Source organism: Meriones unguiculatus, chromosome 6, assembly GCF_030254825.1.
Source record: "Meriones unguiculatus strain TT.TT164.6M chromosome 6, Bangor_MerUng_6.1, whole genome shotgun sequence".
Taxonomy (NCBI): Eukaryota; Metazoa; Chordata; class Mammalia; order Rodentia; family Muridae; genus Meriones; species Meriones unguiculatus.
In genome coordinates, this window is record NC_083354.1 from 37,255,928 (window position 1) to 37,283,688 (window position 27,761).

The 27,761-nt window shown below is 42.1% G+C and overlaps 1 protein-coding gene across 1 annotated transcript in view; it reads left to right on the plus strand.

Moving 5' to 3' along the window:
* Positions 1–5,178: 5,178 nt before the first annotated feature.
* The window catches only part of Stt3b (STT3 oligosaccharyltransferase complex catalytic subunit B), a 68,370-nt gene continuing 45,787 nt past the window's right edge, over positions 5,179–27,761 (plus strand). Inside the window, exon 1 of the mRNA XM_021656000.2 lies at positions 5,179–5,921. Coding sequence (XP_021511675.1) covers positions 5,614–5,921 — 308 coding nt within the window. The 5' untranslated portion in view covers positions 5,179–5,613. The remainder of the gene's footprint in view (positions 5,922–27,761) is intronic.

Consider the following 27,761-nt stretch of genomic DNA (forward strand, 5'->3'; position numbering starts at 1 on the left):
AGCGCTAACTTCGTTAATGAGCTTGTATTAAATGGTCGAGTGGAAGGAGGGGCCTAGTTGGAGGAAGTAGGTCATTGGCTGTATCTCTGAAGGGTGTGTCCTGTCTCAGGCACCTCCTATCTCTCCTTCCTCTGCCCCACCCACCCCTGCCTCCTGGCTGCTAGGAAGGAAGCTGTTTTCTTTTGCCAAACCGGCCTACTGGGATGCTTTGCTGTAGCCTAAAGGCAACAGAGCCAGCCGATTGCAGACTAACAGCTCTGAAACAATTGTCCAAGAGATATGCTTTCTCTTCTAAGTCACTTTCTTAGTGACTCTTCTAAGTCACTGGCACTGGGTGAAACCAGATGATGAAAGCCCTGTCCCGAGTTCTAGACTCCTGCTATAAAGCTTCATGTTACAGTCCCACAGATTAGGAGAGCCACGTGGAACTCATGCCAACCCAGATCTGTTTAGTTTACACGTGCATGCAGGAGGCTTCAGGGACTTCCTCAAGTCACTTACCCTGTTAGTAAAGACAACCCTGAAACTCAGCCCCTCAGTACCATCCTTTCAGACCCGAGGGCTGAAGCTAAAGTGTCAATGTCCGTCTCACACAGTATTACCACCAACACTGCCCTGGGATCCTCTCCTTTGTTCCAAACCCTCCACATCTTTTCCTGTCTGTTTCCAAACAGTGTGGGGCTTTGATTTACACTTCTCTGATGGTTAGTGACCATGACCTTATTTCCCATATACTTATCAACCACTTGTATGGTTTTTTTTTGTTTGTTTGTTTGTTTGTTTTTAAGAATCATCCATTTAAGTCTCTGGTCTACCTTTAGAACCAGGTTGTTTGAGCATAAAAGGGCCAATGAAGCACACAGTCTTCCGACTGCCAACAGGTCTGTGGAATGAGTGCTCCTCAGGATATTCTCTAACTGGCATAGCAGAGATGGGAGGGGTGTTTCGGCTTTTCTGGTTATTCAGGCTTGTTCTGAGGAACACAAAAGAATGATAGCTGGAAAGCTTGCCACTCTTCAGTCTCATTATATCTGCTAGCCACAGCTGCGTAAGAAACAACCCTCACTCTTAGAGGCTTATGAATATAACTATTATTTTGCAGTTCTTAAGCTTAGGAATCCTTGTGCAACTACAGAAGGCCTGTAGTTCTGGGTCTCTGCGGACTGCACTTATTTCACGACTGGAAATGGCAGTATCGGTTTTCAGGCTCACCACTGGCTGTTGGCTGGCCTCAGTCCTGTGAGTTGCTGGCCAGAGACAGTTGCCTGTCACATGGTGCTTCTTGTGTATATGTGGATGTACAGATGTTGGGGGAAATCCCATTTTTATTTGATGCAAATGCAGGCTGCAGAAACAGAGAAGCATTCAGATGGGCTTGGCTCATGGGGGATTGTTTCCCGACCTTCAGGAAGCTGAGCTGCCTTACCATCTGCCTGCATATGGCGGCGGTCCTCCTGACACTATTAGTGACCAACACAGAGCGACCTTTTGTACCTAGCACTGCTTCAAGTTCTTTTCATGTTCTGATTCTCTCTCTGAACAGAACCCCACCAGAAAGGAACATACCAAAAACACTGAGGCACGGAGGTGAAGTGACTTTACCAAAAGGACCTGAGGAGAACGGAGTCAGGATGTTCTGGTCAGTGTCTTCAGAGCCATCAGATACCATGGTATCTTGGCAAAAGACTGAAGCTGGTGCACACTCTGACTCCGTTTTCAGCCATCCTGGCAGACAGGACAGCACAAAGGCCACCCAAGAGTTGTCATTGTCGATGACCTGCGCGTCCTCTGGTGTGCTCTGTCCAGGCCAACAGTGTGTAACATACTCGTGTTCTGTCTCCAGGAAGTGGGAGTCCCAGCTTAGACTTTCGTCATCCCTGAGGCACCTTGTAGTTGATCTTTGTTTGCAGCCATGCCTGTGGATAAGTTATATGTGCTTTTCTTTCTTTTGATATCTATTGTATGTGCACATGTTGTGCTTAGTGTTTTTATGTGCCCTGTGTGCGTGCAGTGCCCACCTAGGTCAGAAGAGGGGTCAGATCTCCTGGAACTGCAGTTAGAGAGAGTAGTGAGCTCCCACGTGGATGCTGGGACCTGAACCTGGGTCCTCTCCAAGGGCATTAAGTACTCTTCATTGCTGAGCAATCTCTTCAACCCCTGACTCTCTTTTCTTGGTCTGACTTGGTCCTCTGTCTTTCTGGTACCAGACTTCTGGAAAGAATGTGTTCTATGCTGTCTCCTTCCAGCTGTGTGAGTGCAGATGTCCAATCCAACTGCTAAACTTGCTAAGGAACCTTGAGAAATTCTAGTTGCCAAGACAAGCGTTCACTTTTCAACTCATCAAGGCCATGACAGGCACCAGGGAGTTCATGGAAAGTGGCTCACACACAGGAGTTTCCTTAACGGACTGGAAGCCATTTTTTCTACACTGAAAGGCCATAAATCCGGAGCACACAATATCTAACCATTTCTAAGGTCTGGGAATAATAAACCTTGGACTCTCATGAGATCAGCTACTAATGTGTTCTCTTCCTGATCCCCTCTCAAAGCATTTTCCACATTACAGCCCCTGGAGCCTTCTTAAAGCACACACTTGATCAACTTACTCGTCTTAACCAGACTCTGCTTCCAACTTCAAGTTCTGCATGGTCTCCCAACACTCTCCAATTATAACAATGCACAATCTGCCTCTCAGCATGACCTCTCCCACTTAGCTCTACAGCCCGTGTGGCAGCTATGCTAGCCTTTCCCTGGGCCCCTGCATTCCCTTCTCCAGCACCGTGCGCCTCTGCTTCTCTGAGATCTTTCCTTTCTTCCTCTGATCCCCTCTCTTTCCTACAGTGCTGCTTCCTCAGCTCCCAGTTCCCACCCTGGTGTGAGTCACCCCTCCCTGCACTGCTCCAGTGTTCGCCATGCTTCACACCACATGCTTGCCGGGACAGTGGGCTGGCTGCTACCACTCCCCAGGGCTGACTGATGTGCGGTGTGAGGGTAGGCTCCATGTCTCCCAGGCTTCCTGATAACGCGGCTCCTCATGCCTTTATAGCTCACGTATCCTTGCCCACATCAAGGCCCTGCATTCCCTTAACAATGTTCCATCTTGTTCGCAGATAAGCTTCTTTTATATTAACTTGTTACACAAGTATGAGGACTTCCGTTTGACTTTCCAGAGCCCATAAAAGGCTGGATATGACAGCAGGTGCCTATTATCCCAATGCTCTATGGCAGCGGTTCTCAACCTTCCCAATGCTTCAGCCTGCTAATACAGTTCCTTATGTTGTGGTGAGCCCCAACTATAAAATTATTTTTGTTGCTATGCTGTAACTGTAACTTTGCTACTGTTATGAGTCATAATGCAAAGAATTTGGGGGATAGAGGTTTGCCAGAGGGGTTGTGACCCACAGGTTGAGAACCAGTGCTCTATGGTGAGATGGAGGCTAACCTGGGGTACTGAAAGGACCAACATCCGAACATGTAATTTGATCCTCCACATGCATGCCATAGTACATACATGCCCACTCTCACACACAATGATTCAAATCGACTTTAAGAGTTAGAAAGGCTAGTCCCGCACAGGTGGCTTGTGTTTTAGAATTTATTAGGATTGTTTCTACTCAATTTCAGACCCCACCACCACCAGTAAACAGCCAAGAGGAAGCAGAAGACAACATCAGAGTCAACAGGGAACATCTTCAATAAGACAGAGACACCCAAGCAACCTAAAATAAAAGCCACGAGATAAACTGTTATTTTAGGTTGATAGGATATTGGTTCATGAAACACGGGTAAAAATAAATGCTGCCATTTCAACGTGCACTTTTCTAGATCTGAGAAAGGGCATGTTCCCTCTCTGGTCAAGCGATTGGTTAACATTCCACCATGAATCTCATTAAAATTTAGATGTTTAATAAACGATGGATATTAAATTGGTTGTGAGGAAGTCTATTTCTGGAAGGCTTTTCTTTATCTAACATGAGTCTATTTTTGTAAGGGAAACAGCAAAGTTAAATCACTAGGTTGGGAGCGGCTGGACCTATTAGCCACTCCTGTTCATTTACCTAACCTTTGACAATGAGCAACGAAAGGGAATTTGTATTTTGCAATTTTACAGGACTGAGGAAAATCTTTACTCGCATTTTTTAAATTCCGGTGTTACCTACCGAGGACCGTTACCTACACGAGAAACCAAGCAAATATTAACAAGAACCTCTGCACCTGCCGGGGGGATCCCTTCTCCCACTGCCCCTGCTTCTGCTCTCCCTTTGCTCTGACTTTTGTGCTTTCGGGGTGGGCGGAGTTAGCTGTGGAGGAAGGAAGGTCTAAGCAAACTGCCCCAGCCAAGGAAAAGTTCCTACACAGGGTCGGCGGCTGGTCTGCTAACGTGACAGCTGGGCAACGGCTACTACGGTCCAGGAAAAAATAACCTGGGGAAGGAACGTAGGCAGGTGTAAATAAAGAATTCCCGCAGTGAAAAGACTGAGCTGCAAAGAATTTCTTGGCAATTGGAAGAAACAAGAAAGGGGGGGTGTCGCATTTTCCTGCGTCCGCCTCGCTGCTCCATCTTAACGCAGCTCGGACGACACCTGCCCTCTCCGAGTCTTCGGGAGGGCACAGCAGGGGACGGGGAGGCGGCGACCCGGCCGCCCCAGGCACGTTCAGCCCAGCGGCCGGACCCACGCGCCCAGGGCCGCGCACCGCGCCTGCGCGCCCAGTCACGTGGCGGCGCTCCGCGCTGAGCGGGTTAAAAGTCACGGCCGCCGAGAACCCGGCCGGGCGGTGCTCGCTACGTCGCTCTGGCCGACGGGGACGGGGACCTCGTCCTCCTCCGGTCGGGGCCCACGTGGCGAAGCGAGCCGAGCCTCCTGGCGCCCTCCCTCCGAGCCCCGAACAGGCCCGCGCGCGAAACCGCGTCTTTCAACTGACAATGAAATCGTAGCCGCAGCCGGCGGCGAATAGGCGCGAGGCCGCGAGGCGGCGGGGGGAGGGCGAGGGCCGTTCCACCGAAGCCCCGCCCAAGGCCCCGCTCGCGCTCCTATTGGCGCACACCGCCATTCCGGCCCCGCCCCGTAACGGACCTGTCGCTCTGTGACAGGCGGAGGGGCCAGTTCCTGTTGGGCGAGGGGGCGGAGTCAAGGCTTGCCAGCGCTCCGCCCGGACTCCAGGGGGCTCCTCCCCCTTTGTGCTCCTCACGGCGGGGCGGGCGTGAGGAGGAATGTCATTGCCGCTCCGAGCCGCCGCTCCTCTGGCGCCCTCGTCCTGTCGGCTCTCGCTGCCGCCGCCGCCGCCGCCGCCGCCTCCTCAGCCGCACGGGGGACACGGATGGCTAGTGGGGCGCAGGGGCCTTCTGGGTTGAGAGCGCGGCGGTCGCGGCCGCTGCTGAGGCGGAGACTCGGGATCGCCGCCGCCGCCGCCGCCTCCACCCCCTGTGTCCCGGCCTCGCGGTGCTGAGGGCGGGAGCGCGCCCAGCTCTTCCTCCGCCTCCGCCTCCTCCTCCTCGTTGTCGTCGCCGTCGCCCTCCTCCTCCTCCTCCTCCTCCGGGTCTCCGCCCAGCACCCCTCGCTCCAGGCGGCGGCGGCCGCGGAGGACGAGCGAGACCCGCCGCCGGGGCACAACATGGCGGAGCCCTCGGCCCCGGAGAGCAAGCACAAGTCGTCCCTCAACTCGTCCCCGTGGAGCGGCCTCATGGCTCTGGGGAACAGCCGCCACGGGCACCACGGGCCCGGAGCCCCGAGCTCGTCCAGGGCGGCGGCGGCGCCGAAGCCGGGGCCCCCCGCGGGGCTGTCCGGGGGCTTGTCGCAGCCGGCCGGCTGGCAGTCGCTGCTCTCCTTCACCATCCTCTTCCTGGCCTGGCTGGCCGGCTTCAGCTCGCGCCTCTTCGCCGTCATCCGCTTCGAGAGCATCATCCACGAGTTCGACCCGTGGTGAGTGTGCCTGCCCTTCCCCCGCCGGCAGCCCGCGCTCCCTGGCGTGGCCGGAGCCCGGCGGAGCCCACCGCGCTCCCCCGGCGGCCCGGGCGCGCCCCCCCTGCCCGCCCGGCGAAGTTTGCCCGGGAGCGGAGCCCCGGTCCTCGGCCGCCGGGCTGGGCCGGCCCCGCGCGGCGCCTCGCCTGCCTCGGGGGAACCCCTTCCCCACGCCCTCTCCGCCGCAGCTTTGCGCCTTGTTGCCTTTGCTTTTCTCTCTCCCCTCCCTGCCGTCGGAGCAGCCCCGCGATTGCCTCCTGGCCGCCGGAGGAGCCCGGAGCCCCTCTCCGCTCAGCCTCGCAGTTCACGCTTTCCCCTTCTCTCTCTCTCTCTCTCTCTCTCTCTCTCTCTCTCTCTCTCTCTCTCTCTCTGTCTCTCTGTCTCTCTGTCTCTCTGTCTCTGTCTCTCTCTCGGAGAGTGGAGTGTTAGAGGTTAGGAAAAATATCCCGAAAGCGAACGCGGGGCTAGCGGCTCGTGTTTTTCCAGCACCAGGTATTTTCAAGAGTGCCTGTTTTTTTCCCCCTAAGGCCCTTAAGTGCACTCAGCACGCCACAGTTTCCACAGTTGTGCTGGGTTGCCTTTTAGAGCGAGATCGCTCTTGTGTTAGCCCAGCTCTCACCCTCGGCGTTAGCACAGTATCCGACAGCGTTGCGGGAGCTTCTTTATTACTCTCTGCAGGAAGGTCTGTGGAGAAGAGAGCACAGTACCGCGGTGCTGGGAACTCCGGACCGTGGTGCCGAAGTGGCACCCTGCATAGCACGGGCTGACCTGAAGGTTTCACCCCCGCCCCGAGCACTGAGTTACCCACAGGGGAAGGCTGCTCCAACTCTCTCCCATTGGCCCAACCTGAATGAAGTGTTTTGTTTTGTTTTGTTTTTTATTTTTACAGAGAGAGAGAGAGCGAGAGCGAGAGAATGTGTCTCTTTAAACTACTTTATTCGCCTGGCTACCCTGTTATCCTTGAATTAATCTTAACGTGTAATTAGACCTTAAATAAACGTTAGGATACTTGTCTTACCGTATGAAATGCAGAGACTCTTCTTTAGAGTTAGTAAATATATAGGTTATGTATGGGTTTTGGGGGGAGGGCTTTTATCTTAAGTACCGGATTTAAGTTGTGCTTTTAAGAGAAATATTCATGCTGCAACACCCATTGAACACCAGAGGGGCCTTCTCAAGGAAACTGTAGTTTAGAGAAACAGTCAGTTATGGTGACAGCCTTCTGTGAGATGTTTTCATCCCATTTTAGAGGTTTTGATTTTTTTTTTCTAACATTAGTTTTGCTTTTTTTTTTGTTTGCTTGGTTTTGTTGGTTTGTTTTGTGTGTGTGTGTGTGTGTGTGTGTGTGTGTGTGTGGTGGTGGTGGTGGTGTTGTTTTCGAGACTGCCCTGGCTGTCCTGGAACTCGCTTTGCAGACCAGGCTGGCTTCAAATTCACAGAGATAGACCCCCCTGCCTCTGCCTCTGCCTCCAGAGTGCTGGACTTCAAGGCCTGTGCTACCACTGACTTTAGTTTTGCTTTTAAATGACCATTATGTTATTTGGAACCCAAGAATATTTGTCCAGTCTTACTAACTGGATATAGTAGTCTTTTTGAAACACGCAGCCAACTATGGATAAAAAGTGAAATTGACCAGGAATGAAAGCCCCTAGAATTTACTGAACAATATGAAAAAAGAAAGTTGTGTCTTTTCAGATAAAGATAGCAGAGTGTCCGATTGACCAAACATTTTCAAAATATTTCCAGAGTAATTTTCCAGAAAGTAACTTTTTTTTAATGAATGGAAGGCTGTTAACTACTTAACGAGTTACTCAGAAGCTGAAATTAATGATTGCAGATCAATGCACAAATGAGTGATGAGGTGATTTTTTTTTTCTTTCGCCCCCTTACTTTGAAGGAGGATTAGAAATCTGCATCAAGTCAGTCCCTAGAAAAACTGCATAGTATAATGAGGCTTAGATTACTTTAGGAATTTGAGAGCATAACTTTTTTTATTCATGAAAATCTATTTTGTTTTTATTCTGCTGTGTATGGAAACACATTTCAGATATATTTGTGTTTCATCTGAGTCTGTTCCATTTGAATTTTAATTCACAATACTGATCTGCAAGTGTCCACAGCTAAGACCTGCTTAGCTATTTCATCTACCAGTGCTAGTGTTAATGTTTGTCTATTCTTGATGAAATGTTTATGCTTGTAATGTTAGAACATTGTAATTAGCAGATAGGTGTAATAAAGAATTGTCCCTGCACCTCACTGTTCATGGAGACATGACTTTGTGAATCTTGTGGCATGTCTAATTCAAGTGACCTAATGAGAGAAATCAAACAAACAAAAAAATATGTGTTCACTTTAGTTTTTCTTTTCATAGCTGTTAACTTTAGTCATGCCATTCATTCTTCCATCTCATAATCATTCTTAAAAAATTTTTAGAAGGGAGGTTGTGTAGATTGCCTGTTGCCTGTCATTACTTCTGACTTTTAAAACAAATTTTCTCCGGAGCTAGTAAGAGCATTCTACACACTAGCTTGGAAGTGGCTCAGATTACCATGCAGCAATGAGGGGAACTTTAGGAGTATTTAAATGTTCTCTCTGACTGTTTCTACAAACCAATTTATTCTGGCCTGCCCAGACCTTCAACCCCACCCCCATTCTATTTCTGAATCCTTTTTGTGAAAGGCTGTTTGATTATTGCTTCTATAAATTTTACAGTAGTTCTTGAATTGTGAGAGTTCAGATAGCTGACAAAAGTGACTTGTCACCAAGTTAAACTTGTTTTTAAAGTTTGTTACCCAAGTTATAAATATTACCAACTGCTGTAAGAGGTAATATGTGAGGTCACTGAATTAAGTATCTTTTATTTTGAGAATTTAATAACATTTTGGGTTTATAATCTCACTTTTTCTTGCCAGTGATTTCCTCCTCTCAGTTGAGTTGATGAGACTCCAGGAAGCAGTGAGACTGTTCTGTAGGTGCCAGACGTTTGGTTGACCAACTAGTTTAACAGCGTGCATCTAACTTTTATCTTTATCTGACATGATATGTAGTCTTTGCATAGTTTTGCTGTGATTATGAGTACTTGCACATTACATTAGCCAGACTTTTCCTATTAGCTTATGACAGGTTGTGGTAGCTCTCTGCATTAGCACTACTTTGAAGAGATGCCCTTGCTCCTGCTGGCATAGCTTTTTAGGGGCTTCTCTCTGGAGAGAATTTGGAAATTTAGAATTTAGAGCTTTAGGTTTTAGCTGCAGTTATCAAAAAGGCAGCAGAAACTGGGCATAATGGGGCACACCTGCAATCCCAGTCTCTCATAGTAGATCCTGTCTACACCCACACATACAACTTCTTCTATTTTTGTTAGGACAGTGTTTTAGAGTTGAAACATGGAATGCTTTTTCCTTAGAAACTATGGTACAAATAGGTTAATTAGTGCAAACATTTTCAAAGGAGTGAGAAGTCTTGGAGGGTAAGCTGTTTATGAGTTAGGGACTGCTTCCTGTCTTTTGAGGTCTCCCATGTTTTTCTTCACTTTACAGATGACAAAAAAAAAAATAAGAAAAGGAGAAAAAAAAATGTTGACCTCATTTTTAAAGAAGACAGAATGGCTAGCAAAAGCAAGCAGTTTTAGAACACAGCGCCTCCCAGATCTTTTAAAGCTCCGTGATTGGGCTCATTAGCAGCAGCAGGCCAGCTCCTCCTCCAAATGGGATAACACTACCATTGCTTTCATGGTGATAGCCGTTTTCTAGCTGGGAGCTTCTGAGAAGTATGTAATGGGGAGTGCTGGAGTGGCTGGATTTGAGGATGACTTTGGACCTGCTCCCACATGCAGTCATTGTGACCCTCTGGTAGTAATTGTGAATTTCATGAAGCATATGATTGATCCCAAAGCAGAGTCTGTCATCTAAGCCTTTGGAATCTTTGCTTTTCCTCAATGATTTTATTTTCTTTAGAGCCAAAATGGGGAGGACTGCATGATTCTCAAGACATGTGTGGTTTGCATGAAGACTACCAAGCATTAGGAACTAAAGTTTCTCTGGCTGTGAACCTGTGAATGTGGAAGTAATTTCACAGCCTGTGTCTTAACCTCCTGTCTTCGTGCTCTCAAAAGTGCTGAGTGTATAGAAAATAAATATTAAAATAGTATTTATTGTATTATCTTAGTATTCACTGGTACAGCTGTGTTCTCAGATGTAATTAATAGAAAGGCTGATGTTACTTACTTGCGTTACCAAGTCTCATTTTTATTTTAATTTTAAAGAGAAATCATAGGATACTACAATACTGCAGCTGCTTTGGGTTAAAAATCTCTGCATTTCAGTAGACCTGCCTTCTGCTAAATGATTGTGCTATAAGTTTTCAACATACAGGAAAGTTGAATTTTAGAGTGAACATTCACATCACTACTACTTATGTTCTCCAGTTGATATATTTTACTTCCCTTTCCAACGTCTATGGCTGTGCTTACACTCTTCTCATAGACTCTAAAACCTAGAGAAACTACTGGTGCATTGTCTTATGATACAGGATGCTACCCTTGTTCCTCCACTCTACGAAAAAGGAGAACTTTCTAGACCACATTTGTTTTCTGTAGAACCTGAGCCTGGCGTAGACAAATAACTGTTTTTGTGTCTTTGCTTGGACTTCAGGTCAGGATCAGATTCCATCCTTTCAGGTTTTGGTCAGTAATTTTACCCAGGTACACTGTAAGCCAGTGCATTAGCCATGTTAAGTGACTTGGCTTTGCTGAATCTGTTGTCTCAAGAGAAAGTCTGAAGTAGTTGATTTTGGGTTTTATTTGATTTCACTTAACCTAGGACTTTTAAACTCGAATTGTCTTATTATTTAGCCTGTTTTCACTACCATGTTTCATCCAAGTAATACAGGACCTGAAAACATATACACCAAAATTAAAAGGACAATCTGAGGATCACCTGCTGGTTGTGATTGATGGTACTTCTCATTTGTAAATGATTTATTCTTTCTGAGAATTGGTCTGTCCTTCCGACCTCTCCCTTGCTCCCTCCCTCCCTTTCTTCTTTTCTTCCTTCCTTCTGTCAAGAACTAGCTGTGAAGCCCAAACTGGCAGGTGGGATTACAAGTGCATTCTGCTCACTTTACCTACTTCTGCCATGAATGGATGGAAATAGCAGTACATGGGATAAAGAAAAGAGCTCCATGTCTATTGGAGTAAATGTTAGGAGAGTTGGCAGTTGTTACAGAAGCTTCTGTACTTTGAATGAATTTGTTTACTAGTATTTGTAGGTCAGCCAAAAGATCTCGCCACTTTTTAGTTTGAATGTTTGGAAAAATGCTTTCTTAGCCTGAGACAATTAAATGTTTTGGAATATACTTTCAACATAAATTAGTAAATGTCTATTCAAATTTGTACTCCTTATCCATTCACATTTGTACCATTTGAAGATAAGCACATCTGTGAATTATTGCACTAATTAAGTTAGCCATATCATCTGTAACTTCCCTTTGAGGAACTCAGTGTAAGAGGAGACATTAACATGTCTCAGGTGGCAGTGCATAACTTTAACGATGGCTGATGGTGACCTTTGAATGGAGGAAACAGGGTGAAATCTTTTATTTCATAGACAAAATGTATTTTCCCCCTTTCTTTCTTATACTGGGTTTCTTTGTGCAGCCCTGCTGTCCTGGAACTCACTCTGTACGCCAGGAAAGCCTCACACTGAGAGATCCATCTCTGCCTCCAGAGTTCTGGGAATAAAGGTTTGCACGACCAACATAATTTGTTTCTTAGTCATATGTTCTAAAATGCTTGGTCACAGACCTCTTCAGTGAAGTAAACTTGCTAGTTGGAGTATAGTTATTTTGATTGTTTTAATATAGGGGAATAACACAAGTTGATTATTTTAAGTTTTGTTTGGGTTTTTTGTTGAAAATGAGTAATGAATTTTCAGAAATGGGCCTTTTAAAGAAGTAGCTGATTGAGGAGAAAAGATGATTGAATCTAGTTGAATATTTTCACTGAGATTTGTCTGGGAAAAGTATAGTTTTGAGTTTGGAGGTATTAAGTCATCAGCATGGGAACTTTGAGTGGACTCTTAGACTCAGAAATGTAGAAGTGAGTAGATTTTTAAAGTATATGTGGTCACCTGTTTTGTTTCCAAGTCATAGGGCCTGAGGAAGGTGGACAAACTACCCGAAGGTAGTTGAATGCTTCTCATATTGAGGTTTGTTTTGAAAATTATGACTTCAGCATATGAGAGGACGTTCTTTGTATATTTCCATTCATTTTGAATTGAGAATGTTGAAAATAACAATAGTTCAAGCATGGATAGGGAAACGGGACTTAAGTTTAATTTGGAGCTGGTGATGTAAAAAAGCTGTGGGCATGAATTGCCTGTCACTGCCATAAATTAAGTTATAAAGCTATTCTTTTTACTGTGTGTTCATGCTTATCAAAAGGGAAATGTTCTTGGATAGAAGAGCCAAAGAAATTTATTCATATTAGTAAAATTCTGAAGCATTAGTTGAAAAGCAACTTGATGAGTTTCTTTTCCAAGCTTTATGAGCTTATTAATCCTTCTCACATAAACTTTTTTCTCCCTAGTATGTTTTTTTTTGTTTGTTTATTTGCTTGCTTGCTTGCTTTTTGAGTAATATCTAGCAGTCCTTTCAACTTACAAAAGACTTCCAATGTTTGTTTGTTTGTTTGTTTGTTTTAACGTAACATATTGGGAAGTTCTTGCTTTCCTCTCTCAGTATCTAATGTTGTAATTGATAGTGTGTGACTGTGTGTGTGCTTACACATGCCTGTATACTATGTTGAAGGTGAACTATTGTCTGCAGCATTACAGAAATTAAAATGAGTTAGTAACTCATAACTAAAGTGTGTATTATGCATGCCTTGCATTATTTTTGTTGGTGGTCAGATTTGTCTGAAGAAAAGCATGAGGCCAAATTGAATGGCATTGAAGAAAAGGAACATGCCCAGAAATTTATTTATGAAAGTAAATTATTGCACCAATTATTGCAAAAAACAGTGAATTATCATAAAGAAAAACAGTAGAATTATCATAAAGAAAGCAGCACTCTTGTCTTTTGAGATATTCATTGAAAATAAATCTTAAGTGCTTACATAAAAAAAGCAAAAAATGCATTTGCAAAGGCTTTTATTACAGGTAAAAGGGGCTTCAGTCTTAGGAAATCTAATCCACAGTAAAATGAGGACCCATCTGACCATCACCCAGAGCATGATCATTGGCATCACCTCGAATACCGTTTGCTCTCCAGTCCCTGTCTCCCACATTATAGCATAATTGAGTATGTCCTTACTTTTTTTTTTTTTTTTGGTGAGCTTTCTGTATTGCTAAAATCACAGTTTAGTTAGCCTATTTTAGTAAAGTGAAATTGTAGCTCTTGTCATCTTTCTTGGTTAAAAAGAGTCAGAACATGTGGGCAATAAGTAAGGTTCAGCAGTAATTTGACTAGCACCTGAGATTTTGTCTGTACTTTTTATAGTAGGAAGTACCTGTGAAAAAGAAGGGGAAAAGTTTCTTTTTCACTTGAGATAACAGATGATCTTTAAATTTTTTTTATTATTTGATATGTATGTGTTTTATCTGCATGTATGTACATCTGTTGTGTACCATGTGCCCACTAAAGCCCAGAAGTTACAATTTTGCATTGCCATGTAGGTGTTTGGAATTGAACCTAGGTCTACTAGAAGAGCAGCCAGTGCTCTTAAACCACTGAGCCATCTCTCCAGCCCTAGATAACAAATGATCTTAAGGCTAACTCTTCAGATGCAGTCATCTTTTTCTCTAGATAACCCTTGAAAGATTGAATCTCTCAGAAAACAATAGTGGGTACAGGAAATAGGGCATGGGAATATCATTCAGGAGACAAATGATAGTGTAATAAAAACAAAATTACTGTTCAAAAACTGGGCTTTGCGGGGCAGAGCTCTAGTGGTGTTGGCCATGCTGTGTCTGCAGTCCTAGGTGTGAACTTTCTTGAGCTTCTGGTAGTCCAGACCAGCCTGGCCAATATAATGAGACCTTATCCAAAACAAACAAGAACTTGATTTTGTCAACTGTTGCTTATTTTAAAGTATGTACATATAGTAAAATTAACTTAATGAATGGTTGTTAATTTTTTTGTGTTTTCAGACAGGATTTCACTATGCAGTTTAGGCTGGCCTTGGTAGGTAGTACAGTCTGGCCTGGAATTCTCCATCCTGCTTTCTACCCCTAATCCTAATCCTACCCCTATCCCTTCCTACCCCTAATCCTCCCAAGTGCTGGGACCATGTCTAGCCATCATTATTTTCTGTGTGTGTGTGCACATGTGCATGTATGTTCCCATGTTTGAGCAGGTGCTAGCGATTGGTGTTTGTGTTCCTTGGATTACTTACCACTTTATATTGGTCTAGGATTTTTCAGTTGAACCCAGAGTTTGCTGATTGAGCTAGGCTAGTTAGCCAGCCTGCTTAGGGATCCTTCCTTGCCTCCAGCAAAGTAGAGTTACAAAGGGGCCATCATCCCTATCCATTTGCATGGGTTGTGGGGACTCCAGTCCTCACACTATCCATTAGGTTAGCTCCAAAGCCCCAGGGAGTACTTCTGAAAAGACATCTGAGCTGTAAGAATTTAGGAATGTCCCAAGAATGTAGTGTTTGATGTGTTGGGTGTTTTTTGTTTGTTTGTTTTTGTTTTATGGAGAATTGCTGGTTTTGGTTGGTGTAAGTGTGTTTTTATGTAGGATATCTTGATGGCTTCTTTAAGTTTGCGGTGGTTCTCAACCTGTGGAGCATGACCCCTTTGGGGGGTTGTCAGACAACCCTTTCACAGGAGTTGCCTAAGACCATCAGAAAACACATTTTCATTCCGATTTATAACAGTAGCACAATTACAGTTAGGAAGTAGCAACAAAAATAATTTTCTGGTTGGGGGTCACCACAACATGAGGGACTGCATTCAAGGGTTGCAGCAGTCGGAAGGTTGAGAGCCGCTGCCCTGGTGTTTTGATGGCTAGTTTTACCCTTTCCAATTCATTTCCTTGATTGTTTATTGGCTGTGTCCATCTTCAGGAAAATTGCTAGAGTTATATATATTAGGAAGAGTTTATCAGAAATCATCTTCCAGCATGAAGTTAATTCAAAGACTGATAACAGCCTTCCTGTAGGAACCTGAACTTTATTGGACTGTGGGAATTAGGTGTCTGTTAGTAAATGCTTTATGGTGTCAGGAAAGGGACGCTAGTTAGTAAGGGTTCCTTTTATAATTAGAAAGCACTTCTTAACTGAAACAAATAAGAAAACTCACTTGCATTCTCTTTCGTGGTTAGTGTGATTTTTATTAGATTTGGTGTTGGTTTCTGCTATATGTTAGTATAAAACCCATGCTACTTGAGTGGGAACAGTTTATTTTTTGTGAATAAATAATGGGCTGTCGTCAAACTTAATTCATTGCTGAAGAAAAATTTAAATCTGGAACTGCCTTTCTTTAATCTCTATTGAGCCAGCCAGCATTTGAATTTTATAATCCAAATTTTAGAACTTAAGCCAACTATCCTAAGAAGGATGTTTAGCATATCCAGTCATTCCAAGCTCCAAGTAGAACATAGCAGGGAATACTCCAAATGCCTTTAGTTAGACTCCACTTGGGTAATGGTCAATGTAGGGATAGAAGACTCTTTTTAATGCTTCTGGTATTCCTCTTACATAAATTCCCAAGCTGAGATATTCTCCTGAAATGTCTCAACTGTTGTTAACCATGCCAGCCCTACTCCTTTCAGGAAAATAACCTGATAATCACTTATCTGCCTCATGTGAGAGGTTAGTTGGTGTAGGCTTTGTTAATAGTATTATAAAACAGTCTTCCATTAAACTTTACCAAGACTTCACAGTTGACTGAACAGGCTGAAGCCATTTTTTGAAGTTTTACATCTACAGAGTAAAAATACCCAGGGAGAACTAGGTTTTTGTGGTTTGTGGCTTTTTTGTTTTGTTTTATTGTCTGAATTGGTAAGCATTGTCATTTGGATTTCAGTCCTCACTTGCCCCTGTAGTGAATGATACTTTAATGTTACCATAGAAAGCAGAAAAAAGATGCTTCCAGTCAAGAACATTATTTGTATTCTCCCTGCAATATTTTACACAGTATTAGAGGCATGGTGAATACTCAGTGATTACTTAAAACCTTTTTGTCTCTAACTATACCATTTTTAAAATTAACTTTGTCTTAAACTATGCCTCTTGTTTTGTTGATAATGGACATATATGTAAGTCTTGGATTTGACTGTAGTGTCAGTAGAGTCATATGCAGTGAATATTGTAACCCCGCTTTCATGAGTGTTTTAGTGTTGAGGAAGAGGAGAGTTGCTGAAGAAGAGCTGGTATTATTGGCAGAAGACAGGGCGGAGAGTCACTGCCAGCACTAGCAGTGAGTGTGAGTGGCTGAGTGGGATCTTCAGGAAGAACTTGGAGAGAAAGTGTAATTTTAGGTGTGTCGGGTTTCTTATTTGTACCTGTAAGTACAAATAACTTTCTAATAGTTCCTTTTTCATGTTTAAACTGAGTAGTTTAGGAACATTGCATTAGACAAGAAAGACTAGTTAGGATCTGTAAGCCTCTTGAATTATAAAAGTTGTATTGTTAATTTTTGAGATGATGAATGGAAAAGGTGCCATCTCAGTAAAAATGAGTTTACAAGCTAGAGTTTGAGGGATAGTAAGAGCTGAAATTATTGTGTGCCCTAACCTTAGAGTGGACTAAATTTATGCCAACAATGGGTTTAGATAAGTTTGGATTAATTATCCATTCATAGCTCCTTCTTGATTGAACTCGATGAAGGTAAGTGATGCACAAATCGAGCAACACTTTAGAAAGCACAAGAGTTTTGACCTCCTTTTTAAACTTTACCTTAGAAATTTAAATGATAATAAATAAAAATACTCATTAGAATAAAATAAATTGCTGTCTTTGTGAAAGTCTTTGCGGTGGAAGTAACCTTGTCTATGTCTATTATTAGGTGGGTCATTGAATAGTACATATTAGTGTATTAGTGTTAAATGAACCAAACTATAAAGTCCTTATTATTCTTTTTTAAATTATTAATCAAACCATAATAGAAATGATTAGTCTGTTAGGTATTCTTATGAGTCCTTGAACTGAAAACCTAAGATGACCTCACATGGTTTTAGGGGTTTTTTGTTTGTTTGTTTTTTTAACTTAATAAAACTATCTGCCTTAAAAAAAATCCTTTATCCCTCAGTGTATTTTAAAAAGAAAGTCTATTAATAAACGTGCAAAGCCCCAAGTTCAGTCCCCAGCGCAGCAAAGGACAGTAATGATGACATAGTAAAAAGAATTTTGTTTTGAGTGGATTTTGTTCAATACATTAGCCAACATTGTATATTCACAGACTTTTAAAAAACTTAATACACCTGTCCCACAAAAGTGTAACTTGATTCCTACAACATGGTTACCCTAGATTTAAACAAAGAGACTTATTTTAACATGCTACACAACTTTCTGACATTTGAAGGAGAAACAGGATGATGAAAAACTATGTGAGATAAATGAAGTAAATCTAATCTGAACTGGTTTAAAGGCCAGTCATGTGTTCAAAGTAGAAAAATGAGCTGAGCAACTAATTTTTAAAAAATCCACGTATTTATTTATGGTTGTTAAGTGGAATAAGTCACTTCATTAAAAGGGATACACTCCCTCCCCCCATTTAAGATAATTATTTTGGTTGTTGAAGTAATTTACTGAACTTAGTGTCTAATATAAATAGCCTTTATACAAAAGGTTTTCCTTTTGAAATAAAATCATTTAGGATATTTAAAACGTATGCCATTTAAGTGATGTTAGTTAGGCCTATTGAGCTTGAATCAGCATAACACATTGCTAATAGACTGAGGCATATTTAAAATGTAACATGTACATACATGGAATGTGTGTATTCTGTATAATTATGAATCTTATTGATGATATTGGGAACCTAACAAGCACATGACCATCTTGATATTTACATGTTTATTCTGTAACCTGTCTCTTATTTTCCTGTTGTAACTAGAAAACCATTGTGACTTTTTTTTAAGGTTTTTGTTGTTTTGTTTTGTTTTGTTTTTTAATGTATACAATGTTTTGTCTGCATATACACCTGCATGTCAGAAGAGGGCATCAGGTCTCATAGATGGTTGTGAGCTGCCATGCAGTTGCTGGGAATTGAATTCAGGACCTTTGGAAGGGCAGCCAGAGCTCTTAACCTCTGAGCCATCTCTCCAGCCCCCTATTCTGATTTTTTGAATAGTTTTTATTTTTTGATTGTATGTTTATGTGTGGCAGGGGTGAATTTAGGTGTCCACATAGTCTAGGAGTGGCTATTGAGATTCTCTGGAGTTGAAGTTACGGCAGTTGTGGGTTCTAGTTTTTTGATATCATGAATAATGTTAATGACATAACTTTTCTGATATATAAATATATGAGTTTGATAGCTGTGTGCCTGGACTGACATATTTCAGTTATTTGTAAAGATACCCTCTCAAAACTTTGTGACCCAGCAGCCAGCACTTTTCTCTGTTCTGTGGGCTGACTAGGAAGTTATTCCACTTGTATCAGCCTGCATTTTGAGAGGATTGAAGTTGTCTCCACAGGCCGTTGCCAGCTGGGGCTAGAATGCTTCAGATGTCTGGGCATTTGGTAACATGCTGGAACTTGACCGTGCTTTAGTCAGGGCTTTGGCTCTTCCCCCATTTTACTTTGGTTGCTTCACTATGTGGTTCCTGAACTCCAAAAGAGAATCCCAAGATGGGAGAAGCTGGCTGGCTGACTGAAGGCCAGGCTGGGAGTGGACAACATCATCTCCAGTATGTTTGCCGTTTAGATGACATAAGGCCTACCTCAGTGTCAAAAAAGAACATTCATATATAGGTGCAGATTATTTAGGACCATTTTAAAAAATTCTGCCACATTATGTTTATCATATCCTGAGTATCTTTGACCATCTTGAGTTTTTTGTTTGTCTTTTATTTGCTTATATTTGAAGCAGGGTCTGGCTACATATCCCAGGCTGCTTTTACTGCCCCAGGTTCCCAAGTGCTGGTGTAACAGGCGTATACCACCATTCTTAGCCCTAGTCAGATTCTTAAAATTAGTTTGTCTTTTTCTTAATAACTTAATAAGAGGCTTCACATACACACATTTAATATATGTATACAGGCTACACTAAGTTGAGGTTAAACTTGTTGCAAATAGTTTATTTCAGTTAGTGACTTGCAATAACCATATGTTATTGATATTTCATTTCCCCTACTTTACAGATAGCTTCCAAAGGTAACATGTTGTTTTAAAGAATGATGTTTGCAAAGGTGTACAATTAGGTGTCCATCAACCTATCTGTTATATCCTTTCTCAAAAGAGATCAGGGCTTTAAAATTCTGATTAATCACCCTGACATTTGTTAGGAGTGCACTGAGAACAGGTAATGCTGGAGACCTTGCTGAGAGTGGTGGCTCTAGAACCACTACATTGAGCTCCATTGTTTTCCATTGTTACTCCCCTTCCTTATTTCTTGGTTTTTCTCCTTGAGTTATTGATTTGGATCATTCAGTCACTACCTGCCCAAACTTTACATCCTTGTTTCCATAGCCAGGCTGATTGCAGTCAGTGCTCTTTCTGAGGGCACTGAGTACTTAGAGTATGAAGGGTTTGACTGATATTTGAAATATTCTTGCCTACCTCTACTTCCATACTTTATCCTGGAAATTAAGGTTCTTAAGTATTGTGGCCAAATATTTTCAAAAGTATATAAACTTCAGAAATTCAGTGTGTGTATTCAAATGTTTGCCCAATGTTCATAGAATACTGTAGACGGGTACCAAGCACATCTGAGTTACTTTAGAAGTGAGGATGCCACGGAGTAGGACTGAAGTACAGAATACAAAGCTCTGAGGGAAATGAAACAGCTTTCTTTCACACCTGAACAAATAGGAAAAGATGTAAGCACATTTGTAGGCATTTCCTCTCCACTCTCAAATTAGAAAGATTTGCTTGTGTGATTTTCAGTTCTTTCAGTTCTGTACATTGATAGCACTCCAGTAGTAGGCCTAGTGCAAACATGCCACCTCACATTTTTTGGATTTAATACCCAAATGCAGTAAGTACCACACACCTTTAATCTTTAATTCTAGCAAGTAGACCAGCAGATCTGTGAGTTCAAGGCCAGCTTGATTTGTCAAGTAAGTTCCAGGATCAAGTCTAAGTATTGAAACTAGATAGATAGATAGATAGATAGATAGATAGATAGATAGATAGATAGATAGATAGATAGATAGATAGATAGATATAGAGAGATAGATAATATCTGAAGGTGAAAGCACTTCTCATTGGAGGGTTTTGTTTTTTTTTACATGTGGTAGACACTCAGCGTTTTGGGGCTTTGATTCAAGCGCCTGGTATGGCAAAGGTGTTTAATCCTGGGCTGAGTAACTTAATGAGGCCAAGTCACAAACAAAAGATTCTGAACTTGGAATGCTTTCCACCATTGATTCCTACCATTGCATGGTAGACACCTGTGTTCATTTTTGTTCTTTAGGGTCATAAAGCATTAATTAACTCTTCTCAGAGAACTACATACAGTGAGTCTGCAGCCCTATTACTTCAATAAATTCCTGAAGTCAAGTAAGATGGCAAAAAGTAATGTCCAATTCCACTATATTGAGTATAGTGTGGGCTGTTTGCAGAACAAAATTAAGTGGTCCTTTGTCTTGGTGTCCAAGTTGAATATTAAAACACACCGGTATGTAAGGATGTCAGCTTGTGAATATGCCTTTCCTTAGGCCCCGAGAACTAAACTGTCCAAGAAGGTCTGTAGACACTGCTCTGAGCAGCAGATTTATCTCTTGTTACTTCCCTACCCTCACGAAAGTATTTCTTGCAGGATGTTCACTTTGCTCTTGAGTTTTAGTTGAAATCACTTGCATCTGTAGATCATGGGACATTATTACTTTAGATCATGCTTGTTATAAATCTTATTTCTATAGAAGATTAAATTCTTGTTTTATGTATATTTCATATGCATGCAAATAATTATGTGTCTAATAAGGTAGTATTGGAGAAATTTTCTGTAATATATGAATATATATAACAAATATGTATCATATATTTAATGATAGTTTATGTATAAGAATATATGCCTTCCTCCTTGTGTTAAGTTTAGATATTGGACTTAGCTGAGCAGAGCTCATTGAATCAAACTTGCATATTTATATGTACTGAGGTACTGAGTTTTTTGGTTCATATAATGGCATATCAACCTCTTACTTTGATTTTTAATTTTTATTTCTTGCTGACTTTTCATTGTTTTTCACCAATTAGTTTAAACACACACACACACACACACACACACACACACACACAACATGTATTTTGTGTGGGGATAGGAGGTACTTGCATGCCACGGCACACAGGTGCAAGTTGGAGGACTGCTTGACCAGAGTCAGTCCTCATTCTACCATGTGGTTTAACCACTGAGCCATCTTGCCAGCCCTCCAGTTAGTTTTTTTTAAATATCCATTGTAGCCAGGAGTGGTAGGATGCAATGTAATAATATCAACACTTTGGAGGCTGAGGTGGGAGTATTCCAGGTTCAAGCTAGGCTGGCCTCAAGAGAAAGAGCCTCTCCCAAAACAACAAAGCATATGTCCTTGATAGTCCAGAGAGACCCTCCTCTTCCAGGTGCTACTGATAGGAATTGGCATCAGACAGGTAAAGCAAATATTATCAGATGGGACTGAAACAGGACCCTTATTTGTGGTTAATGTGTGTTGTGAAGTTTTGCTATATATTGTCAGATTTTTTTTTTTTTTTTGATTTTGTACACGTCACTTTGAGGGAAAAGAGTGAGAGTGACTTAAAGGCGTGGCAAGACAGAAACTTTAAACAGCCCTTCTGCTTTCTCCTGTTGTGCTCACCAGTAGAGAATCAGGTGCCTGGTCTCAGTACATGCCCTTTCTGCTGAAGAAGGTCTTGTATTAAAGTGACCCCACCTACCAGTGAGTGGAGGTCAGGGAGCACCATCCCAGGGTCAAGCTACAGCTGCTTGTGCACAGATGAGCACATTTATGGTGGTGCAGCAGTGGCTGTTCGATCTCTGTAGATCTTTACCTTCTGAGTTAACGTGAAGCTCTTTTTCATGAATCATTGGTAATTCTCTCTGTAGTTAAGAACTGCTGTGGATTCCTTACTTTGTATCTCCATATCTGAAGTCATAAACTTGACTGTTAAATATAGTTATCTAAACAATGCCTTTAAGATATCAGCTGGTGCAAGGGGGTTTAAATTGCTTTTTTAGCTATAGTGAAATAAAGCAGGTTTTCCCACCCTCTGTGTTCTTAAATGAAGCTATCTTCGAAGTCCCGTTTCCTTGAATTTTTTTATCCCTGCCACTAGATGGCAGGGATAATAAAAGATGAAATGCCAGTGTTAGCTCATGCTTAATTGATGTTGTTCTCTAGCTCTGTTAATAAATTTAGGGTGAGTATGAAGTCTCTCAACTATAGGATCCTCCTAACTCTGTAAGAACATCTGTAAAGCTTGTGTATCTTAGTAACAATGTAAAGGAGAATGGAAAGCCTTTCATATTTGAGATTCTCATTGGTGTTTTTAAATATTATTGTTTTTGTGTGTTTGCATGATGTGTATATGAGTTTTTTTTTATGTTGCACAATGCATATGTCAAAGTTATGGAACAACTTTGTAGAGTCTTATCTCTTTTCATGTTTATCTATGAATGGATGTAGCATTCTGGGGATGGAAGCAGGTCACCAAGCTTGTTGTCAAAATTGTCTTCACCTGCTGAGTGTCTCTCAGCTGATCATCAGTTTGATGACCTGCCTTTTTGCATGCACCTTTAACTTCTCTACTGATTCTGTTAGACTTATTTTTTTGGTGTCAATATTTGCTTTCTTATTGACTAGGTTGAATGCAGGTATGTAAATCTTTTTACAAAATAGATTTTTTTTTAAATGAGCTTGTTTGTTGATAACCTTGAAGAACAGAATGATGAGATACTAGAGTGTAGCTTATGATTCTATGATGCTATAGAAGATTTTTGTCTTGGGTGGGGCTTGTAGCCAGTTGGTAGAATGACAGATGACATGCATTAACCCTGGGTTTAATCCTCAGCACCACATAAATCAGGTGAAGTTGGTAATCTCCTAGCACTTGGGAGGTGGAGGCAGGAGGATTAGAAGTTCAAGGTTACCCTCAGCTGCATAGTGAGTTTGAGGCTAACCTCAGTAGATGAGACTTAGTCTCAAAAGGAAGACTTCTTGGTCTTCTGAGCAGGCTTCACCAGAGATTTCTTGCTGGTATTACAATAAACAGCCATAGTGATGGCACACACAAGTGACTTTTATGATGTTTCAGTCAAGAGTTAAGTCATTAGGACTCACAGACCTGTCACCTCAAGTAAATCTCAATTCTGCTAGTAGCCTAAGTGAGCAAATTTACCTTGAAAAGGGGGTTATTTCCCAGTGGAGCTCCCAAAGGAGAAACCCAGCCCTGCCTATGCCGTAATTGGAGCCACATGCTCTCTAAGCAGAGGACCTAACTACACTGAACTCTCAAGCTTGGATTGTGACCTGTAAAAGAATATAGTAACAAGTGAATGCTGTTAGATACCACTAAGCCTGTGTGACTTGTTACACAAGGGTAGAGAACAAATACAAATGCCCTTTCTAGCCCTTGCTTCCCATCTGCTACTGCCTAATGTATAATCAAGAAATAGGTAGTGGGTCCCTTTTGTAAAAGGCATGTATACCAGTCCCTGGATACAGTCTTGAAGTCAAGCATGGGTCTGGTCTAGAGGGGAAGAAGATAGACTTGGAACGAGTAAGACTGACAGATGCTGTGAAAGGCATGTGCTGTAATGAGAGCATAGAAGATTTAATTCATGTTCCTGTCTCACAGACTTGTCCTAGCCGTGCTTTTATTAGCATTATGACATGGATTGTACTCCCACCCCCCATACATACTCTTTTCTCCTTTTAGATCATTTCTGTTTTCCTGCTTGGTAATTAGGCAAGGTTTAAGATAAATGCCAGTTGTAGAGACCTTCTGTGAGTCCTGTAGGTAGTTGGGTTTGTGAGGGAGACCGATTGCCAGTGCCAGAGTGGTACGTAAGGTAAGCTCCTAAGAACAAACAGAACCTGGCAGGGAGGCACTGGGACTCCTGCACATTGCCGGCGAGTAGACCAGTGATAACTCCTGTGGGAAACCCTTAGTCTTTTCTAAATACATGATTATAGCCTAGAAGTGGAATTACAGAGTATTTACCCAGAGACTGAAACACACAATCTTAAAGACTCAGGCCTGTATAAGAATGCTTAATCTATCAGCGCTATCACTCTTCTCAACTAGGAACAGCCTCATATCCCATCAATAACAGCATGAATAGTAGCCATAGGAGGGAATGCGCCTTAAAAGTAAAAAGGGACACATTACTGCTCCATGATGTGAGTCTCAAACATGTTATGCTAACATGTTACTGTTATGTAAGTGTAGAACTATCCCATTTTTACAGAACGAAAGCAGAGAATGAACAGTAGAATATATGTGATGAAGGAAGTCAAACTGTTTGAAAAGGGAGGTGACTGGAAAGGTGTGTGTGGGAACTTTATGGACTGGTGGTTTGGAATGATAGTTAAGAATGGTGATATGCATGCAGTGTCAGCTCGTTGCATAAAACATGCATTTTAATGCATGAAATTTTACTCCAGGTTTTTGTTTTTATGTAGAGTGTGTTGTATGTACTTACTAGTGAAGGCAGCTCTGCATGTTCATTCAGGCATTTTTCCTTAATTGCGCTTTCCCTTTACTTATTTATTTTGAGACTGTGTACAGAACTGAAGCTCAATGGTTGGCTGGCCACAGGTCTGGGACGCCCTCTCCATCTCAGTTCTGAAGTTATAGGCACTGACTGAGCTATTTCCTCAGCCCTTATTCAGATTTCCAAAATAAAAAAAAACAACATGGTATATGAGTCAGGTATTCATTCAGATGTTCTGTTCTTTGATTGCTGTCTGCACTATTAATGGTCAGGTGTCAGCCCTGCAGAGCCAGAAAGCAAGTCTGCCTCTATTCTCGGCTACCTTTGTGCTTGCATGCAGTATGTCTAGCCTCAGAAGTTATGAGGTGGAAAGTTACTTGAGAACTATAGTTTCTTAAACTTAGTGTCCATATTTTATGGTCACATTTTAAGAAATATTTGCATTGTTACAGAATTTTGTGCTTAGTGTTTACATAGCATCTAGCATTTATCTGTGCCAGAATTCACAAAACTTGTCTGTTTAATGTTAGGGTTAGCCTGCCCTGGATATGGTTTTGAGATAGTGTGTATGCTGTATTTGAAAGCACCTAAACATCAGACATCCTGAATAGATAGGGCTTTATTTCTTTTTAAGTAGATGAAAGTATGTACATTTTCTTATTACCCAGTGTTTCAAGAAAAGGTAAAGAAAAGCAACTATATTGCTGTGTGCATTTGTTATTATTATTATTATATTATTATTATTCAAGAGCCAATAAACAAGAGTGATGTGAATAGCAGCCATGTGGTTACTTAACACTTTGCCTAATTGCTTCTGTCTTTGTCTGTTTTCCCTAATAGAAATGATAACTAATTTTTAAATGACTAATGATTAAGCCAGAAAATTGAAAAGTGAGTTCAGTTGAATCACCCCAAACTACCCTTTTCTTGGGGTCACGGTCTCTGAAACTGAAGTGGACCAGTGCTGCTGCTGGGTCTGATGGGTTCTGATGCCTTTTGTGACTCCCGGTGGGGGTATTTCAAAACCAGTTTTAAAATTGTACAACACCTTTATGCAGACTTTAGTGTGTATGGGGGAGGCCATCCATATTACTATTAGTATATGATGCTGTCATCCAGAAAGGTTATACACCCTGCCCTTGCCTCTGTTTGCAGTGAGGCTTATGTTGCCAGCTGCCGGTTTTGCCAACTTGTGAGAAGCATAGCTAGCCATAAGGTTGGCAAGAAATTATTCCATATTGAGCAATTGCTTGTGTTGAACACTGTCAGTGTGTTTGATGTATTTGTTGTGTCTTGGCTGCGTTTCTGTTTTTAGTCTATTTCTGACCTTTTTGGTTGCAGAACTGTATCATAATTCCTGAGCTCCACTGACTGGCCTCTCTCCCTCTCCATTCCACACAGTCCCTGATACAGTATAAGAAGGATGAAGAAGAAACAGTCTCTTTTTTTTTTTTTGTCATGATTGTTTTTTTTTGTTTTTTTTTTTTTTATCAGTTACATTTTATTAACTCTGTATCCCAGCTGTGTCCCGATCCCTCATTCCCTCCCGGTCCCTCCCTCCCTCCCTCATCTCCACCGTGCCCCTTTCCAAGTCCACTGATAGGGGGGACCTCCTCCCCATTCATCTGATCCTGTTTTATCAGGTATCTTCAGGACTGGCTGCAAAGCCCTCCTCTGTGGCCTAACAGGACTGCTCCTCCCTTCGGGGGTGGGGGGACCAAAGAGCCAGTCATTGAGTTCCTGTTAGAAATAGTCCCTGTTCCCCTCACTTTGGGAAACCAATTGGTTACTGAGCTACCACAGGCTACATCTGAGTGGAGGTTCTAGGTTATATCCATACATGGTCCTTGGTTGAATGTCAGTCTCAGAAAAGACCCTGTGCCCAGATATATTTGGTCCTTGTGGAGCTCCTATCCTTTCCCCATCAGACTAACTCCCCTTCTTATGATTCCCTGTACTCTGCCAAAGGTTTGGTCATGAGTCTTTGCTTTGAAAACACTGCTAGTTAGAGTCTTTCAGATGCGCTCAGTAGACTCCTGTCATATGTTCAATGCACATCCCATCTGTCTTTCTAAATGAGGATTGATCATCTTACCCCATGTCCGCTCAATTGATTATCTTTTTTAGGTGTATAGATTTCATTATGTTTATCATATCTTATAGGTCTATATAAGTGAGTATATCCCATGTTTGTCTTTCTCCTTCTGGGATATTTCACTCAGAATGATCTTTTCTAGATCCCACCATTTGCCTGCAAATTTCATGATTTCCTCCTTTTTGATTGCTGAGTAGTATTCCATTGTATAAAAATACCACAATTTCTGTACCCATTCCACCGTTGATGGACATCTGGGTTGTTTCCAGGTTCTGGCTATTACAAATAGAGCTGCTATAAACATGGTTGAGCAAGTGTCTTTTTTGTGCACTTGAACAAACTTTGGGTATATACCTAGCAGTGGTATAGCTGGGTCTGGAGGAAGCACTATTCCTAATTGTCTTAGAAAGCGCCAGATAGCTTTCCAGAGTGGTTGTACCAGTTTACATTCCCACCAGCAGTGGAGGAGGGTTCCCCTTTCTCCACAACCTCTCCAGCATGTGTTATCGCTTGAGTTTTTCATCTTGGCCATTCTGATGGGTGTAAGGTGATATCTCAGGGTCGTTTTGATTTGCATTTCCCTGATGGCTAATGAGGATGAGCATTTCTTTAAGTGAGAAACAGTCTCTTAAGCAAACCTGCTTGTTTATTTATTATATATACAATGTTCTGTCTGCATGTACACCTGCAGGCCAGAAGAGGACACCAGATCTCATTATAGATGGTGGTGAGCCACCATGTCGTTGCTGGGAATTGAACTCAGGACCTTTGGAAGAACAGCCAGTGTTCTTAACCTCTGAGGCATTAAGATAACACTACCAGTGGTTTTTGTTTATACATATTTAAACATGTATAACCAGCGTTTTTCGAGTACTGTTTAGTTTTGAACCC